The following is a 20,360-nucleotide window of genomic DNA, read 5'->3' as shown; positions in this document are numbered from 1 at the left end:
ATATGTGTTATGCAAAGTAGGCTATACGTTAATGGAATTTTGTAGGGTGATTAAATATCCTTTCTGCATTGTTTCCTCCACCCCATAGTTAAATGTGTTGATTCAATTAAAACAAGTGGCCATGCTGAGCCTCAGCATATGGTGAAGGTGTGTGTGCAGATTGACGTTTCAATTTGTTCGTCACGCATGGTAATTGACACCGCAGTTGTTGAAGAGATGAGACGCATTTTATGCTCTTTCAGGTCTGACCCACAAGTCCACCGGGAGACCGATATGATTCATCAAATTACTGAAAACCTGTTCCAAGTAACTTCTATAGTGATTGTCTGACATAATGTGATTAGTTTATATAGGCTAAATATACTAGCCTTGCTAATTGACAAAGGTAGGCTATTCAGTTAACAGTTTGTCTTCTTGGCAATAGGTTAAGAAGCAGTTTAGTGAGAGACATACCACTTCAATAGGCTCTGTTGGAATACTTTCAAAACGCATTCTCCTTCCTTGGGGAAGGCCTAATCACTGATATAGATGGAAGGATATTTGACAGTGGTTTAAAGAACTTAAGTAAAAATACTTTAAAGTACTACTTAAGTCGTTTTTTGGGGTGTCTTTACTATTTATAATTTTTACAACTTTTCCTCCAGAAAATAATGTACTTTTTACTCCATATATTTTCCCTGACACCCAGAAGTACTTGTTACATTTTGACAGAAATGGTCAAATTCACACACTTATCAAGAGAACATCCCTGGTCATTCCTACTGCCTCTGATCTGGCGGACTCACTAAACCCAAATGCTTTGTTGAAGTGTTCCCCTGGCTATCCGCCAATAAAAAATAGACTACATTGTGCTGTCTGGTTTGCTTAATATAAGGAATTTGAAATGGTTTATACTTGTACATTTTAGCAATACCATTTACTTTTGATACTTAAGGATATTCAAAACCAAATACTTAGACTTTTACACCAGTAGTATTTTACTGGGTAACTTTCCCTTTTACTTGAGTCATTTTCTATTAAGGTATCTTTTTACTTTTACTCAAGTATGACAATTGGGTACTTGTTCCACCACTGATATTTGAACATGGCCCAGTGTCTCTCCTTCCTCCTATCGGTCTGTCTGTCTTCCCATCAGCATCATCAGTGTAGTAGAAAGCTGTTGTGTTGAGGAACCATGTGCAGTCAGTCTGCCTCTGACAGTAATCATCCAATGAATAATGAACACAAAGGACCAGAGAACACACACAAAGTGGTGAATACCAAACAGCTGTCAATGGCAGGCCACAGAAGATGACGGGTGTGTGTGTTCTATAGGCCCAGTGCAGCTGCATGCATGCCTGTAGCAATTATCCTCTCCCTAAATATGGGCTGGGGCAGGAAGGGGGTTGGATGAGTGTGTGTCTCGGGAAGGGGGTTCCAGTGGATCAGCACATATAATTAAGCGATTAACTGCCTAAAATGACAGCCTCATGACTTGACGTGTGTGTATGTGTGTGTGTGTGTCTCTCTCTCTTTCACGCAAACATGCACGCACCCACATACACACTCCTTTTCTCAGGGCAATATGTATGTATGTTATCATGTGACTCAGACCTCAATGGGTCTGTTGTCTTTTAACCCTATTATGAACCCCAGACATCCAACCAGACAATCAGTCAGTCCCCTCTCTCTGAGCCTCTATGGTATTTTCATGGTTAATTTACTTAATTTACTTAGTCTGTATCCCAAGTTCCCAAACCTTAGTTGGTTCTGGTCAAAATTAGTGCACTATAAAGGGAATAGGGTGCCATTTGGGATGCAGCCCTTTCTGCAATGTAAAAAGCAAAAAAATAAAAAATGTGTTTGTTCGTGTGACCCACCAATTAAATTAGACTGATTTTTAGCTGGGACACAGTCTCAATCCACTATTTGGATTAGGATATTTAGTGGGTAGCCTAGTTAAACAATTGACTTCAGGCTGTTAAAGCAAAGAAAATGAGTCTTATCATCACTCTGTGATCCAGCCGCTATGATGATATCTCTTATCAGAACCTTGTATGTTTTTAGTACTCTCTGTTATCTCTTCCACCTTGTGTAGTGTCCTTGTTTGATGACGTCATCGTAACATATTTTCCTCTTCCTCATTCCCAGGCATCCCCAGGTGATGACCTCGCTGCTGTTCTCCAGCCCCACCCACGTTGTCATGAAGGATCGCGAACTGCCGTCATCCTCCCTCACCCTCCTCCACTACCCCGGGACGGCAGTACCTGTCAAGACACCCGGGGGTGGCCCATTACCCCCCTCCTCCACCACCCTCCACACCTCCACCTCTCCATCCCTCTCCAAACCCCAGCCATTCTGCCTGCAGACCCTCCAGACCGGCCCTCACCTCCTCGCCAGCATGCAGCTCCAGAAACTCAACTCCCACTACCAGAGTCTGGCTGGAGGTATAGGTGGCGGCGTAGCCTCTGGGCCCACCTCAGTACCTCAGAGGGGGTTTGGGGCCTCAACGCTGGGCTCAGCGGGGCAGCTGGTGGGGGGTACCCCTGGGGGTGTTGGAGGGAGGAATCAGGGCTGTGGGGGGATTATTGACTCTGACCCGGTGGACGAGGAGGTTCTGATGTCGTTGGTCGTAGAGCTGGGGTTGGACCAGGCTAACGAGCTGCCTGAACTCTGGCTAGGACAGAACGAGTTTGACTTCATAGCGGATGTACCTGCCGGATGCTGACCCACCCAAATGGAGGGATGAAAGGAGGGGATCTGTGCTCTCTCATTCTTTCCTTTTCATTACTCTCTAGGTTGGATTGACATAAACTCTGTCCCGGCTGGGTGCTCACCCAAACACAGAAAATTAGACTTTTGGGGTCACCCTCTGTTTTTCTCTGAAGGACAAGTTATGGACACAAACTGACCCAAAAAGAGCATGCTGTTCTCTTGTTTTTCCTCTGTATCGCCTTCTAAATTTAAAGGAGAAAGGATAGACACAGGGTCTAATGTTTTTGTGTGTCTCACAGAAAATACTATGTTACTGAGGGAACTTGAGCCTCAGGCCTGTCTGTCAATTTCACTGTACGTCCCAAGGGCCCCCTACACACACACCGGCAAAAGGAGGGATGGATGGTATTACGATCCGGTAATGGAAGTAGCAGCCGTGAAACAGGCACTTGTCACTTATTCAGTTACCCCAACATTCAGGAGAGTTCAGTGGGTTTGATGGGACACCACGGTGTCTGTGTGTATGTGTGTGATTGTTCAGGACCCTGTGACATAAGACAGACATGACAGGAGGCATCAGAAGCCTGTGTAGTCTCGGTGGACCGGTGTAACCTGACCTGTATGGTGCTGTCAGTGTCTGTATCTAAATAAATGAATGAGTCTTAACGTCCGTGGTCTTCGTGTACCTGGTAACTCTGTAGGTGAAATTAATCATAGTCCACACCCGCCCCATCATTCTCTCTGTCTATTGTAAGTCTCTTCATCCTTCTCTATCTCCACCCCCCCCCCTCCATCTCTGTCCCCTGTGGTCCTAGAGCCAAGACGCTCCATTACTACCTACTCTGTTGTACCGTCAATGTGTATGTCCCAAATGGCACCCAATTCCCTGCATAGTGCACTACTTTTGACCAGAGCCCTATGGGTCCTGTTCAAAAGTAGTGCTGTGTGTGTTTTTATATATGTGTGTATGAGAGAGAGAATAGGGTGCCATATAGGATATAGCCAATAGTTAATGAGGGTTACAGGTAATGAGGCGGTTAAAGAAAGGTGACTTTAAAAATAAATAAAAAATATAGTATTTTTGGGGGAGGGGGTTGAATTGTGAGAGCTGAAGGCTAATTAATGATAAATGTATGATTGCGTAATTAAATTTTATTTTACAGTACCTGTTCAGAAGACTACAGAAACAAGATTTCCTCTTAGTCAATTGGAACTTTTCCTCTTTATTAAGTTCCCATGTTCCAAGTGTGAGTCACATGGCATCATCATGCTTTTTTCACCATGTGATACGTTGGCGTTTTTACCATGCGAGTTAGTCAGTCAGTAGGCCTACAGTAGACCAAAGCAGGAGTAGGCTACATATCTAAACAGGGTCCTTATTGTTTTGTAGTTTTAGTTGCTGGATCACTTGATCGTAAGAGAGCACGAGTGTGTGTGTGTGTGAGTGCTTGCATGGGAAAGTATTCCTGTAAGTTTCCCTTTAAGTTTTGACCCCAAGGAAATGCAAGATAACTGGTAACACACCAACTTATTTCCTAACCAGATACCCTTTGAGCTTCCAGACTAGCAAGAACATTTACTTTTCATGAAATGTTTGTTTTGCTTTCCTTATGACATTTCAGATCTTTTTGTGATCACTTTCTTTTTGTTTTAGCTCGAAACACTTCTTGCTATTGATTTTGTAAAGGAAAAAAAAAATGTTGGGAAAAAAAATGAATCACTTGTCTAGATACTGCACTGATTGTATGGTCCTAAGTTTCTTTCTTTAAATCACACCTTTTTTTAATTGAGGCCTTATTTTAGAAAGGGAGAGGGACCTATTTTTTTATTTGTACCTCTTTTTTTTGTTTTTGAAATGACAGATGGAATCATAACTGAGGTTGATTTTTGTTTTAGCACTTTCTCTGTTTGCATCTCATTTGTATCTTTATGAAAATATGTACTAGATCATATTTAAATGCTTGTATTTTTGTTACTTCTCTGCATTTGGGGGAAAATAAAGAATACCAATCTGAATCGTCTTTGTGTCATTACGCCGACCAGATGCAACATTTGTACATATTATTTTAGTTAATTCATTCATAAACCCTTGATTGCTGAGAACTGTTAACATTTTATATAACATGTCGCCATCTAGTGGCGACATGTCTCAAATCAACAGGTCACGCAAGTCCTATAATGAAAGAAAAATGGGCTGTTGGCCTATACAGCAACAAAACAGAATATTCGTAAGCATGATTTTAGAACGATTTGTCAAACTTATAAAAACACACCATTAATAGGCTACAACAGTTTATTGAGGGCCAGGGGTCAAGCATAATGCGGTGCCTTTGTTTAAGTCCTTAACTTCTGTAACTATGAGAAGATAAATAGAGCATACACTTAAAGCATATGGAAGCAAGCTGCCAGAAAGGACGTCACTAGTGACATTTGTCATGGAAATTGGGAACACATGCGCCGCATAAACTGAAGTGCTCTGTCACGCGCGCTGGCATTTCCTGACAGATATGGACAATTTACATTTGAGAGGCTCCGAGAAGCCGAAAACACATAGGCTACAGTACATACCAATATTTATTTTGTTGATTAGGATGAAGACATGTAGGCTAGACTTGCGAATCAGTATATTAATATTATGAAAATAAGTTAAACTGAATGTGCGTTGCTTAGGCATATTTCAATTTGAGAATATAGTAGTGAACGGAGGGAGCGGGGAGCAAACCCAGATCTCTGGCGTGATAGGCAAACATCCTACACATCACGCCAATAGTGTTAATACACTTGGTGAGAATTGTAACATGGCTCATATAGCGAGGATCGCTACACTGTCATTCATTTGAAATATATAAAATATTTACTATTGTATAAGAATCAGTGAGAGCCATATCAGTATTTGACCATTCAATACAATGCAAATACTGACGTATGCGTAGCTGGCCTGCTAAAATAACCATCTTCCGTATTTCTATCAAGTTCAAGGAACATCCAGTTGCAGTTGTTCTCCTCGACACTAGAGAGCGGACCATATAAACTCCGCTTGTTTGTCCCTCGTCATGCACAATACTCTGTCTTATTTTCTAAGGCCTGAAAGTGGGAGGTCCTTTTCCCCGCATACTCCAACATGGTGAGCTGTGTTTCCGAACGATTCTCGCCAGAATCATCGTCAAACATCACTTTTTCTGAATATAATATCCCACATATAACTGTGATAATTTGAAAATACATACATTTGGCGATGGCTAGTCCCTATATTGAAATAAGGATTTACATTTTGGTCTATGAAATTATATTTGAAAAACCGAATTATTTCACCATCAGCTAGCTAGCTAACTAGCTAGTTAGTGTCAATGCTGCTCATTTGAACCAAATGTTTCTGCTACCACTACTTTTACTTTCAAAAGTGTTTACCTGCCCATGGCAATTGAGCACAAACTTTTTGCAGGAATAATTGGGTTAAAGTAAACCCCGTTTCTTGTGTTTCTATCGAGTAGGCCACAGTCGGAATTGTCATTCAAGGACCGTGTAGGAAATGACTATATTGTACGCTGAACTCTGCTAGCCAGACAGGTCGCATGGTGTTTCGAATGAAACTGAGCTGTCTGTTGTTAGGCTGGAAGTTTAACTACATTAGTTGGGTTGACAAGTTATTTTTCTGGTTACTAGGCACGAGGACCGAAGAAGCACCTGAAGCGCGTTGCAGCGCCCAAGCATTGGATGCTTGACAAGCTCACCGGAGTGTTCGTAAGTACATGCTACTTCATACCTAAATGCTAAAACCACAATGTTACTGGTTAGTTGCAGACTAGCATGCAGATTATTAGCCAAATTGAGGGGCATATCTATGGACGCGTCGCATAGAAACGACTAGTTCCTGCAAAGATGTTGGGAAATGCAAGATGTGAAGGAACTAAAATGGTGGGATAACTTAACTCTTCACTCGGTGTATAACGTTGATTTGAGTCTTTCTGAATATTCTCTGGTGAGTGGCGAACCACCTGCAACCGAACAGACATTTATAAGAAACACAAAAAGTATAGGCAAGAACGTGTTCGTTAAATTACTTGTCACACATTGCTGTTATAATGCATAGTTATCTCTTCCTGTGTATACTTGTCTGCTGAACCAACATGGTCTATAGCTGTCATTGTTTACTGCTCATATAGTAGTTAAAATACCACACCCAATTTTATCTATGTAGGCGCCTCGTCCCTCCACCGGTCCCCACAAGCTGAGGGAGTGCCTGCCCCTCATCATCTTCCTCAGGAACCGTCTGAAGTACGCCCTGACCGGAGACGAGGTCAAAAAGATTTGCATGCAGAGGTTCATCAAGATCGATGGCAAGGTCCGCACCGACGTCACCTACCCCGCTGGCTTCATGGGTGAGTTGGGTTTGATGAGTGAGGAAGGGAGAGGAGTATAGTTTGCAGTGATGTGACCTTCCCAATTGACTTCATGGATGTGTCTGACTAGGGGAGAGGGGGATGGAAGATGCAAGGGGTGGGTGAAGGGTAATGAGAATGAAGTGAGGGACTGGAGGGAAGAAGGGGGAAGGGTACTGTTCCACTCATTCATGCTTTCACCTAGCCTGTGACTAGAGTTGGAAATGAGAGCAATGAAGACAAACTTTGGTTTTGATCAATGAGCTGAAAAAAAATCTCACCAATACCTCTAAGAAGTTCTGAGCTCTAACTGAAAGAAGAGATGCATTTTGTAGTATTTGAGCAGGTTATGATGTGTATCCCCTTGTTGCTGTGAAATTGCATATGTAAATGTTTAATGTTGTGTGTCCCAGTCTAAGGAAGGGTTGTTGTGATGAGCATATCATGTTGGATGCAAGGCACTGAACTGACTGAAGACTTCTGCTTTAAATGTCTAAAGAATTTTGCAGTTAGCCTGATTTGGTAGATGGCATGCTTAGTGTTTGGAGTGAGTTTAATTTAGTTGTAGTCTCTCTGGGCTTTGGTGGTATCATGATCACGCTTGTCAAATTATTCCTCACTTGTTTTCTCATTTGTTCTTCATAGCTTCTGGTTAGATAAATGCACAACACACCTCACATCAGATGGAGGGACATCTGTGGACCCACTTAAAGGAATTTAATCTCTTTTTGGATCTTCACCCATATCCTCCTAGGGGTTCACGCAAAGTTGTACACACACCAGTAGACATTCACTCTCATATTCATGTTTTCTCAGGCACACATCTTCACATGCACCCCATTAGACTTTCATGCACACACCATCTTGAATGCACACACACTTCCATATGACTTTTATTCCTGCCAAGAGAGCTATGATGGTGTTGTGATTAATTTCCCAGGCCAGGTGAAACCTCACATTATGTAAATGCAGACCATGTAACACCTCTCCTTTAAGGCTTGCTCACACACTGCTGTTAGAAAATACTGTGGGATGTTAGCCGAGCCATCTAATGTACAATGGAGTGGATTTGTCACTGGACCATGCCCTCCCTCATTGGTGCACCACAAGGCTAGATTACATGCTTTGATGGCAAAACGGTGTGAGATGTTTTCCTCTGATACACAATTGAGTCTAGAGGATTTGTATAGTGCCCTTCCACCTGTCTGAGATTTACCAGTCTGAGTTTTTGCCTAGCTAGCTGATGTACAATGAAATGGGTTGTATTGTCCTTTTTATTAGTATCTGACCTGGGTAGCAGGTAGCCTAGCGGTTAGACAGTTGGGCCAGTAACCAAAAGGTTGCTTGTTTGAATCCGCGCCAACAAGGTGAAGGGAACTTGACCATAATTGCTCTGTTGACAATGGCAGACCCTGGCCATGACCCCGCTCTCTGGGGGTGTCACAGGAGTGAGAAATGCAAAAACGAATTTCTAATTCACCTGTGTTAATACACACTTGTACATGTGTGAAATAGGACGAATATAAGCACCAACCTAATTATTACTATTACGAAGGGACAAAATATAGTTGGGTTGACGGTCATTCAGTTGGTTTGACTGTCATTCTGACTACTGGTATCTGAAATGTGCAGTGTTATTTTGTTCCCAGTTATGAGAATTTGATCCTGACTGTATTGAATTTGAATTTGGTCTGATGCATCCTATTTTGGTGTTGGCCTGTTCTGGATTTGATCATTGATATGAATGCGTGATGTCTGTCTGTAGATGTGATCAGCATTGAGAAAACTGGAGAGCATTTCCGTCTGATCTATGACGTGAAGGGACGTTTCACAGTTCACCGCATTACCGCTGAGGAGGCCCAGGTATGACACGTTGTCACACATGGTTGCGAGTCTAGTTATTCACAGCTCAAGCCTGTCTTTTTAAACCAAGCAATACAAGTACAATATGATCTTCTGTATGGAGGGAGCAATGAAGAAAGTCTTTGGTTTTGATCGAGCTGAAAAAAAACCCTCACCAATACCTCTAAGAAGTTCTGAGCTCCAACAAAAATAATTGGATGAATCCTAATGTGAAACGGTTACAAATTCAACCTTTTGTGTAAATGCCTAGCATGGTTTCAGTTGGAGTACTTATGCTTGTTTAGACTTCAAAACCAAGTGGGTAATCCATTTTTTAAAGTCATATCTTACATTTTACTGCTGACATGTAAAATGTTTTTGGTCTATCAACAGTTGACTAATGAAACATTCTAGTGGATTTTCCCTTTTAATTAAGCATTTACACTTCTGAGTCTAGGTTTGGGAAGCCCTGCCAGAACAATCACTCACTTTCTCCTCCATCTTTCTCTCCCTCTTCTTCCCTCCAGTACAAACTGTGCAAGGTGAAGAAGAACCTCATCGGCACCAAAGGAGTCCCCCACCTGGTGACCCACGACGCACGCACCATCCGCTACCCCGACCCTCTCATCAAAGTCAATGACACAGTCCGCATCGACCTCGCCACTGGCAAGATCACGGAACACATCAAGTTCGACACAGGTAACATCACGGTTAAAAATATATACTTTTAAAGTGATTGAAAGGGAAATGTATACCTGTGGGGAAAGTGGTCTTTCAGGTTAGCTTGTTAGATTTTCGAAGTGTTACATATCGAATCTATTAAGTGTGTGTGGGGGGGGTGGTGTGTTAGTAATGTCTCTCTTGTCTTAAATTTATTCGAGTTGAAAAATGATTAGAAAAGCAGGATAAGTTGCAGTGCAGCTTGTTCAGTGCTGTTATGTTGTTCCCCCTTGCACACATCAACTAGTTTCCTACTATCCCTGTCTTGCAACCCATGGCTGGCAAGGACGCTTGATCTCAGACACTGTTACACGGGCATAGTAACTAAATTAAGATTTTTGTGTAGTCTTGCTTATCCCAGGGTAGAGGGGTTACATTTTCTTCAATTGTGAATGTAGAACTGGATGGTTGACTCATTTTGACACTTTGTAGGAAAAATAAATTGTGAAAAATGGTGGTCTGTTCATACAGACCTTTGGATCCACTAACCACCATCCTTGAAACTTTTTGAAGAATTGACTGATGCAAAGCAACAATACTACCCAATCAAATCATACTTTTGACCTCATGTCTCCCCTCTCTTCTCCCTGTAGGTAACCTGTGCATGGTGACCGGTGGTGCCAATTTGGGGCGTATTGGTATCATCACCAACAGGGAGAGGCATCCCGGCTCGTTTGACGTTGTGCACGTCAAGGATAGTGCTGGAAACATCTTCGCCACCAGGCTTGGAAACATCTTCATCATTGGCAAGGTAAGTAGAGAAGACCTATACATGCGCACTCAAACAGATACCTGCACATCCACACACACCTTCGCATACAAACATGAACTACACTACACACTAGAGGTCGACCGATTATGATTTTTCACCGCCAATACCGATTATTGGAGGGCCAAAGAAACCCGATACCGATTAATCGGCGGATTATTATTTTATTTTTATTTTTTTGGTGTAATAATGACAATTACAATATTGAATGAACACTTATTTTAACTTAATATAATGTCTCAAATAAATAAATATGTTAAATTTGATTTAAATAATGCTAAAACAAAGTGTTGGAGAAGAAAGTAAAAGTGCCGTATGTGCCATGTAAGCTAGCGTTTAAGTTCCTTGCTCAGAACATGAGAACATATGAAAGCTGGTGGTTCCTTTTAACTTGTTATGGATAGGGGCAGTATTTTCACGGACGGATAAAAAAACGTACCCGATTTAATCTGATTATTACTCCTGCCCAGAAACTAGAATATGCATATAATTATTAGCTCTGGATAGAAAACACTCAAGTTTCTAAAACTGTTTGAATGGTGTCTGTGAGTATAACAGAACTCATATGGCAGGCCAAAACCTGAGAAGATTCCAAACAGGAAGCGCCCTCTCTGACCATTTCTTGGCCTTCTTGATCATCTCTATCCAAAACAGGGGATCTCTGCTGTAACGTGACATTTTCTAACGCTCCCATAGGCTCTCAGAAGGCGCCAGAACGTTGAATGATGACTTTGCAGGCCATGGCTGAAAAACAGTAGCGCATTTGGATAGTGGTCGATCTGAGAACAATGAGTCTGGCGCGCGCGTGCACGAGAAGAGTCCATTTTACTTTCTGTCTTTGAATGAAACCAACGACTCCCGGTTGGAAAATTATCGCTTTTTTACGAGAAAAATCGCATAAAAATAGATTTTAAACAGCGTTTGACATGCTTCGTAGTACGGACATTTTTTGTCACGAAACGCGTCGGGCGCGTCACCCTTCGTTACCCTTCGGATAGTGTCTTGAACGCACAACAAAATGCCGCTGTTTTGGATATCACTATGGACTATTTGGAACCAAAACACGGTGAATTTACTAAATTACTCACGATAAACGTTCACAAAAAAACATAATTATTTTAAGAATTATAGATACAGAACTCCTCTATGCACTCGATATGTCCGATTTTAAAATAGCTTTTCGGTGAAAGCACATTTTGCAATATTCTCAGTAGATAGCCCAGCCATCACGGCTAGCCATTTAGACACCGACCAAGTTTAGCCCTGATCAAACTCCGATTTACTATTACAAAAGTTTCATTACCTTTGTCTTCGTCAGAATGCACTCCCAGGACTGCTACTTAAATAACAAATGTTGGTTTGGTCCAAAATAATCCATCGTTATATCCAAATTGCGGCGTTTTGTTCGTGCGTTCCAAGACACTATCCGAAATGGTAAATCAGGGTCGCGAGCATGGCGCAATTCGTGACAAAAGATTTCTAAATATTCCATTACCGTACTTCGAAGCATGTCAACCGCTGTTTAAAATCAATTTTTATGCCATTTTTCTCGTAAAAAAGCGATAATATTCCGACCGGGAATCTCCGTTTAGCTAAACAGAGGAAAGAAAACAAAGCTTTCGGTCGACGCGGGCACGAGCCTGAGTCTCACAGTACTGTAACCAGCCACTATCCAAACGCGCTACTTTGTTTCAGCCAGAGCCTGCAAAGCCACGGTTCAGCATTTTGCCGCCTTCTGAGAGTCCATGTGAGCCGTAGAAAGTGTCACGTAAGAGCAGAGATCCCCTGTAATAGATAGAGATAATCAACAAGGCCAAGAAATGGTCAGACAGGGTACTTCCTGTACAGAATCTTCTCAGGTTTTGGCCTGCCAAATGAGTTCTGTTATACACAGACACCATTCAAACAGTTTTAGAAACTTTGGAGTGTTTTCTATCCAAAGCTAATAATTATATGCATATTCTAGTTTCTGGGCAGGAGTACTAATCAGATTAAATCGGGTACGTTTTTTATCCGTCCGTGAAAATACTGCCCCCTAGCCATAACAGGTTAATGTTATGTCATAATTACGTAAAATTCTGGCAAATTAGTTGGGAACGAGCCATGCGGCCCAGACTGTTGCATATACCCTGACTGCGTGCAATGAACGCAAGAGAATTGACACAATTTCCCTTGTTTAATATTGCCTGCTAACCTGGATTTCTTTTAACTAAATATGCAGGTTTAAAAAAAATATACTTCTGTGTATTGATTTTAAGAAAGGCATTGATGTTTATGGTTAAATACATTCGTGCAACGATTGTGCTATTTTTCTCAAATGCGCTTTTGTTAAGTCATCCCATGTTTGGTGAAGTTGGTCTTCACACAGTTCGCAATGAGCCAGGCGGCCCAAACTGCTGCATATAGCCTGACTGTTGCACAGAACGCAATAGAAGTGACACAATCTCCCTAGTTAAAATAAATTCATGTTAGCAGGCAATATTAACTAAATATGCAGGTTTAAAAATATATACTTGTGTATTGATTTTAAGAAAGACTATGTTTATGGTTAGGTACACATTGGTGCAACGACAGTGCGAATGCGCTTGTTAAATAACCGTTTGGCGAAGTAGGCTATGATTCAATGATAAATTAACAGGCACCGCATCGATTATATTCAACGCAGGACAAGCTAGGTAAACTAGTAATATCATCAACCATGTGTAGTTAACTAGTGATTATGTTAAGATTGATTGTTTTTTACAAGATGCGTTTAATGCTAGCTAGCACCTTACCTTGGCTCCTTGCTGCACTTGCGTAACAGGTAGTCAGGCTGTCATGCAGTCTCCTCGTGGAGTGCAATGTAATCGGCCATGATCGGTGTCCAAAAATGCCGATTACCGATTGTTATGAAAACTTCAAATCGGCCCTAATTAACTTCTATGGGCTACGTAGGCCATCTGCGGGACACAGCCAGTGAAATATCAGGGCGGCAAATTCAAAAAACAAAATGTCATAATTCAACTTTCTCAAACATACAACTATTTTACACCATTTTAAAGATACACTTCTCCTTGATGTAACCACATTGTCCGATTTCAAAAAGGCTTTACAGCGAAAGCAAAACATTAGATTATGTTAGGAGAGTACATAGAGAAAAATAATCACACAGCCATTTTCCAAGCAAAGACATGTCAATAAAACACAGCTAAATGAACCCTTGATGATCTTCATCAGATGACACTCCTAGGACATCATGTTACACAATACATGTATGTTTTGTTTGATAAAGTTCATATTTATATCCAAAAACAGCATTTTACATTGGCGCGTGATGTTCAGAAAATGTATTCCCACCAAAACCTCAGGTGAATGTGCACATCAATTTACAAAAATACTCATCATAAACATTGACAAAATATATAACAATTATTTAAAGAATTATAGATAGACTACTCCTGGATGCAACCGCTGTGTCGGATTTTAAAATAGCTTTACGGAGAAAGCACATTATTCAATATTCTGAGTACATAGCTTGCCATCACAGCAAGCTATACAGACACCCGCCAAGTTCGGGGTCACCTAAACTCAGAATTAGTATTATAAATATTCTCTTACCTTTGCTGATCTTCGTCAGAATGCACTCCCAGGACTGCTACTTCCACAAGAAATGTTGTTTTTGTTCTAAATAATCCATATTTATGTCCAAATGCCTCCGTTTTGTTCATGCGTACAGATCACTATCCAAAGGCATAACGCGCGAGCGCGGTACCAGAGACGAAAAGTCAAAATGTTCCATTGCCCTACTTAAAAGCATGTCAAACGCTGTTTAAAATCAATCTTTATGGTATTTTTAACGTAAAATTGCAATAATATTCCAACCGGACAATAGCATATTCATTCAAGAAGAAAAAGAAGGAATGGCGCGCTCACGGGATCGCGCATATCCAATCCCTTTGTCCACAGGCAGTCCACTGATTGACTGAGCTCCTATTATCTGCCCAGTGACAGAAGAATGCTGAAAGAACTTTCTGAAGGCTGTTGACAGCCAATGGAAGCCTTAGAAAGTGCAACGTGACCCCACAGAAACTGTAGTTTCGATAGAGAATCAAAATAACTACAATTCTGACATTCCACTTCCTGGTTGGATTTTTCTCAGGTTTTTGCCTGCCATATGAGTTCTGTTATACTCACAGACGCCATTCAAACAGTTTTAGAAACTTCAGTGTTTTCTATCCAAATATACTAATAATATGCATATTCTAGTTTCTGGGCCAGAGTAGTAACCAGTTTAATTTGGGAACGTTTTTCATCCGGCCGTGAAAATACTGCCCCCTACACCCCAACAGGTTAATCGGCCATTCTGATTTAACAATGATGAATAGTAGCTTTACCAACCATTCCAAAACAACTAGACTGCAGACAACCATTGTGGGGGGGCGACGACGACACTACTTCAGATTTGATAGGAAGTGTGTTCTATAGAGAGACCCGTTCACGGTGCAGTTCACCCAAATTACACAATTGGTCCTTACCATGTAAGCAGTCTATGGACAAGTAATGACAGTAATCCATGCTTTGGTTTAGTTTCCCTGGCACTGTTTCTACATGCTAATGTTTCAGCATTTGTGGCACAAATCCCATTTAAGTCATGGGACCAATGTTAGCATTTTTTGCACCTTTTCAAATCATCTAAGTGACTGAGCTTCACAATACATTTTAGTTCATCTGTGACTTTGAGCTTCACAATACATTTTAGATCAAGGGTCTCCAACCTTTCCTTGCATGAGAGCTCCTTTAAAAAATGAAACATGTTGAGTGTTGTTTTTTTCTAGCTTTCAAATAGCCATCTTCTTCTCTTCCCTGTGTCTGTAATATACTGTGAGCTACTCCTAGGTGGGCTGTGAGCTCGTGATCGGCCTGTTGGAGACCCCTGCTTTTAGATATTGCCAGATGATTTGGACATGATACGCGAAAAATGCTAGTATGGGTCCTATGACTAAAATGGGATTTGTGCCGCAAATGCTAGCATTGGGAAACTGTGCCATGACAACTAAACCAAAACATTTTCCATAGACTACTGACAGGGTAAGAAAACAACATGTAATTTGGGTGAACTATCCCTGTAACACAAGTAAATACTACAGCCTGATCAATTTATTGGTCCCAAGCGTTATAGGCAGGTTTTGTTTGTTTTTCATTTTAATTCCCCCCCCCCCCTTTTCTCCCCAATTTTTGATCTTGCCTCATCGCTGCAACTCCCCAACAAGCTCGGGAGAGTTGAAGGTCAAGTCATGCGTCCTCCAAAACATGACCCGCCTAACCATGCTCCTTAACACTCGCCAGCATAACCTGGAAGCCAGCCAACACCAATGTGTTGGAGGAAACACGGTTCAACTGGTGACCGGGGTCAGCCCACTGGCACCCACTTGCCACAAGGAGTCGCTAGAGCGCCATGAGCCAATTAAAGCCCTACCGGTCTAACCCGGATGACTCTGGGCCAATTGTGTGCTGTGGGACTCCCACAGCCTGGGAAATTAACCCGGGTCTGTAGTAATGCCTCTAGCACTGCATGCGATGCGGTGCCTTAGACCGCTGTGCCACTCGGGAGGCCGGTTTTGGTCTTTCTAGACTAACATCAGTATTTGTTACAGCTAAGATGAAATGTTCCTTTTTCCTAAGAACCAGCGTTCACTTTAAATTATATTATCTTTTGTCCACTTACGTTTGACCACTTCCTGTGCCATGTTTATAGATTCCCTCTTTACCGGCATTCTTTTGTAATATCTTCCGTTTACTCTCTCCCCCTATCTTCAGGGCAACAAGCCGTGGGTGTCCCTGCCCCGTGGAAAGGGTATTCGTCTCACCATCGCTGAGGAGAGAGACAAGAGAATCGCTGCCAAGGCCGGCAGCAGCTAAGTCCTGTATGTAGGTCTAGGCATCCTGGCTTTGAAATAAAAACAATGTTATTTACAACAAAATCCAACCGCTGACTTGACTATTGTTTTCCATGTTGATGTTCAGTGAATTATTGGGGTTGTAAATTATTTGAAAGGGAAATGTATTTTGGAATGTTTATGTAGGTTCCTTGTCAACTAGTGAGAGGATGAGTATTTTGTTACAATTAGGCCTGTTATTTACACAGTCTAGTGCTTATGATCATAATCTCACTGAACATTACAGTATGTGCTGAGCATGTTGTGATAATTGCCATTTAACACTTCACATTCACTAAAACCAGTATTCCGGGTCATTCTGTACATACGGTACACAGGTTGTGTATATGGGCACTCAATCTTCTATGAACATTGTCATGCACTGGAAGGTGTGGTTTGGGTGATGTTGGACATATGTTATTGCTGCTGGTCATTAGGGGGACGTCTTCCAGTTTTCACCTTGCGGAAGACCATGGAGAAGAGGGCTGCAAGCACCATCAGGACAAATTGGACACTGAACAAAAATGTAAATGCAACAATTTAAAAGATACTGCTTTAGTTAATATAAAGAAAGTGGTCAATTGAAATATGTACATTAGGACCTAATCTATGGATTTGACATGAGTGATAATACACATACCATAAAGAAGTAGGGGTTGTGGATCAGAAAACCAGTTGGTATCTGGTGTTACCATCTGCCTCATACAGCGCAACACATCTCCTTCACATAGTTGATCAGATTGTTGATTGTAGCCTAGAATGTTGACCCACTCCAATCGCTGGGCGAAGTTGCTGGATTTGGCGGGAACTGGAACGCTGTTGTGCGTGTCAATCCAGAGCATCCCAAACATGCTCAATGGGTGACATGTCTGAATTTGCAGGCCATGGAAGAACTAGGACCGTTTCAGCTTTCAGCAATTGAGTACAGATCCTTGTGACATGGGGCTGTGCATTATGTTGAAACATGGGGTGATGGTGGCGGATGAATGGTGCGACAATTGGCCTGAGGGCCTCGTTACCTTTCTCTGTACATTGAAATTACCATCAATAAAATGTGATTGTGTTCATTGTCTGTAGCTTATGGGGCACTCTGTTCACAACGTGGACGTCCACACGACGCCATCTGCCCGGTACAGTTGAAACCGGGATTCATCTGTGAAGAGCGCACTTCTCCAGTGGCAATCGAAGGTGAGCATTTGTCCACTGAAGTTGACCCTGGTGAGGATGACGAGCACACAGATGAACTTTGGTGAGACTGTTTCTGTCGGTTCAGACATTTTTCAGATGAACAAACCTGCAGTTTCTCCCAGGTGAAGAAGCTGTATGTGGAGGTCCTGGGCTGACGTGGTTACACGTGGTCTGCGGTTGTGAGGCAGGATGGATGTAGTGCCAAATTCTCTAAAAGGACGTTGTAGGCGGCTTATGGTAGACACAATTAACATTCAATTCTCTGGCATCAGCTCTTGGATATTCCTGCAGGCAGCATGCCAATTAAACGCTCCCACAAAATTTGAAACAGCTGTGGTGTTGTGTGACGAAACTGCACATTTTAGAGTGGACTTTTGTCCCCAGCACAAGGTGCATCTGTGTAATGATCATGCTACACAGATTATCTTGGCGAAGGAGAAATGCGCACTAACAGGGATGTAAACAAATTTGTGCACAAAATTTGCGAGAAATAAGCTTTTTGTGTGTATGGATAATTTCTCCGGAACTTTTATTTCAGCTCATAAAACTTGGGACCAACACTTCACATGTTGCTAAAGGTCAAACTCAAAATCGAACAGATTGAGCGATATGCTTTGATGCATTATGGCTTCTTTTAACCCTAAGTGTCAATGAATACATTTTGACTCCAAGTGGTCAAAAATGTCAATTTCCAAATATTATTTTGATCCTTCTGTAATTTTAGGAGTTTGTCAAGCAACTACTTACTGGACAAAAAACTATATACCATGATTTCTGTATTAATATGGAAGAATAAAAAAATTATCTCGTATACTAAACTGAAAATGTAGACAATAGTGAACTTTGTGATAAAAGCACCAAATTTGGCACCCTTACACTTTTCTTAAAGGGGCCGTATAGTTAATGGGATTTTTCTGCTGTTTTTATGATATGTCCACACTACGACATCGAAATAACACTGAAATTATGAAAATGATAATACCCTTTTTGTGTAAGAGCTGGAATTTCAGCCTGTTCAGGAGTTTCTGCGCCAGATCATGACGTCACCATCTGATTTGATTATAATAGACCAATGACTGTTCATCTTGGTAAGGGGGTGGGCTCTAGACCATCCTATCAGCCAGTCAAGGCTGTACATTTACATTTATTTCCTAACTCCCACACAATCAGACAGCATTTCAATGTTCAAAAGAGGCTCAGGGAAATAAATGCAAAAAAGAAATTGGGGAGTTATTTTCATTAACTCACAAAAATGTTCAACATTGCAGAACCAATTTTATTTTTTATAAACTTAAGTTTACAATTTAAATGTATAAAATAAAGACATGACATGGACAAAATGATTGGATTCCCAGAGCTAGTTGGCTTATTTGGTTGCACAGCCTTTCGCCGTGATAACTGCCTACAGCACCTTTCTACTGGCAATTTGGCGCTCTCTTCAGCAGCAAACTGCTCTAATTCTTCACTCCAGAACAGCCCAGGGTTTCTTCTTAAATTATTTCAGCGTGCTTTTCATGTGTGTTTGGGGTTGTCCTTCTGAAAGACCCACAACCTTCAACGGAGACAGTTTTTGGACACTGAGTTGAACATTGCACTCCGAAACACCTTGATAATCTGCTGATTTCATGTCTTGCGCATGGTCAAGGCCCTCGGTACCAGAGACAGCAAAGCAACCCCACAACATTATCAAACCTCCCCCATGTTTGATTGTACAGAGGGTGTTATTTTCTTTGAATGCACCCCTCAAACATTGAAGAATAAGCAGTTTGCTGCTGAAGAGTGGGCCAAATTGCCAGTAGAAAGGTTCACTGTGCTCATTGATGGATACAAGAAGGGTTTGTCTGCAGTTATCTTAGCCAAATGCTGTGCAACCAAGTATTAGATCCGGGGTGCCAATCATTTTGTCCATGCCATTTGTCTTCATTTTCTAAATTAAAATTGTGAACATATTTTAGAAGAAATAGGGAATTATTTTACAAAAAGTGCAATGGCCACAACTGTATGTACCATGAAAATATATACAGTTGAAGTCGGAAGTTTACATACATTTAGGTTGGAGTCATTAAAACTCGTTTTTCAACCACTCCACAAACTATAGTTTTGGCAAGTCGGTTAGGACATCTACTTTGTAATTTACAAGTAATCTTTCCAACAATTGTTTACAGACAGATTATTTCACTTATAATACGCTGTATCACAATTCCAGTGGGTCAGAAGTTTACATACACTAAGTTGACAGTGCCTAAAAACAGCTTAATTTGAGTCAATTGGAGGTGTACCTGTGGATGTATTTCAAGGCCTACCTTCAAACTCAGTGCCTCTTTGCTTGACATCATGGGATTTTTTGATTTTTTTAAAATCAGCCAAGACCTCAGAAAAATAAATGTAGACCTCCACAAGTCTGGTTCATCCTTGGGAGCAATTTCCAAATGCCTGAAGGTACCGCGTTCATCTGTACAAACAATAGTATGTGAGTATAAACACCACGGGACCACACAGCCGTCATACCGCTCAGGAAGGAGACGTGTTCTGTCAATCCCAGAACAACAGCAAAGGACCTTGTGAAGATGCTGGAGGAAACAGGTACAAAAGTATCTATATCTGCCTCCGGGGTGGCGCAGTGGTCTAAGGCACTGCATCGCAGTGCTAGCTGTGCCACCAGAGATTCTGGGTTCGAGCCAAGGCTCTGTCACAGTCGGCCGTGGGGCGGCGCACAATTGGCCCAGCGTCGTCCGGGTTAGGGAGGGTTTGGCCGGCAAGGATATCCTTGTCTCATCGCTCACTAGCGACTCCTGTGGCGGGCCGGGCGCAGTGCACGCTGACCAGGTCGCCAGGTTTACGGTGTTTACTCCG

General features: G+C 41.7%; 3 protein-coding genes and 2 non-coding genes across 5 annotated transcripts in view; all 5 read left to right on the top strand.

The window, feature by feature from the left end:
• The window catches only part of hdac8 (histone deacetylase 8), a 42,397-nt gene extending 40,094 nt beyond the window's left edge, over positions 1–2,303 (top strand). The window contains exon 11 of the mRNA XM_014207426.2: positions 2,131–2,303. Coding sequence (XP_014062901.1) covers positions 2,131–2,144 — 14 coding nt within the window. The 3' untranslated portion in view covers positions 2,145–2,303. The remainder of the gene's footprint in view (positions 1–2,130) is intronic.
• LOC106609035 (cbp/p300-interacting transactivator 1-like) lies at positions 2,144–4,710 on the top strand. The gene has a single exon (XM_045721855.1). The coding sequence runs from the start codon at positions 2,144–2,146 to the stop codon at positions 2,705–2,707; it is 564 nt and encodes a 187-aa protein (XP_045577811.1). The 3' UTR covers positions 2,708–4,710.
• Positions 4,711–5,694: 984 nt separating this feature from the next.
• Positions 5,695–16,369, top strand: LOC106609058 (40S ribosomal protein S4). The gene is made up of 7 exons (XM_014207427.2): positions 5,695–5,818; positions 6,358–6,435; positions 6,893–7,073; positions 8,839–8,936; positions 9,443–9,614; positions 10,229–10,386; positions 16,201–16,369. Exons 1-7 carry the CDS (start codon positions 5,816–5,818, stop codon positions 16,300–16,302), a joined length of 792 nt encoding a protein of 263 aa, XP_014062902.1. The 5' UTR covers positions 5,695–5,815; the 3' UTR covers positions 16,303–16,369.
• Positions 7,304–7,380, top strand: LOC123743880 (small nucleolar RNA SNORD61). The gene has a single exon (XR_006770732.1). It is a non-coding gene; the product is annotated as a small nucleolar RNA SNORD61 (small nucleolar RNA).
• Positions 9,043–9,117, top strand: LOC123743881 (small nucleolar RNA SNORD61). The gene has a single exon (XR_006770733.1). It is a non-coding gene; the product is annotated as a small nucleolar RNA SNORD61 (small nucleolar RNA).
• Positions 16,370–20,360: the final 3,991 nt, after the last annotated feature.

This window comes from Salmo salar, chromosome ssa07, assembly GCF_905237065.1.
Source record: "Salmo salar chromosome ssa07, Ssal_v3.1, whole genome shotgun sequence".
Classification (NCBI taxonomy): domain Eukaryota; kingdom Metazoa; phylum Chordata; class Actinopteri; order Salmoniformes; family Salmonidae; genus Salmo; species Salmo salar.
Note: the sequence above shows the minus strand (reverse complement) of the source record. Positions and strands in the feature narration are given on the sequence as shown.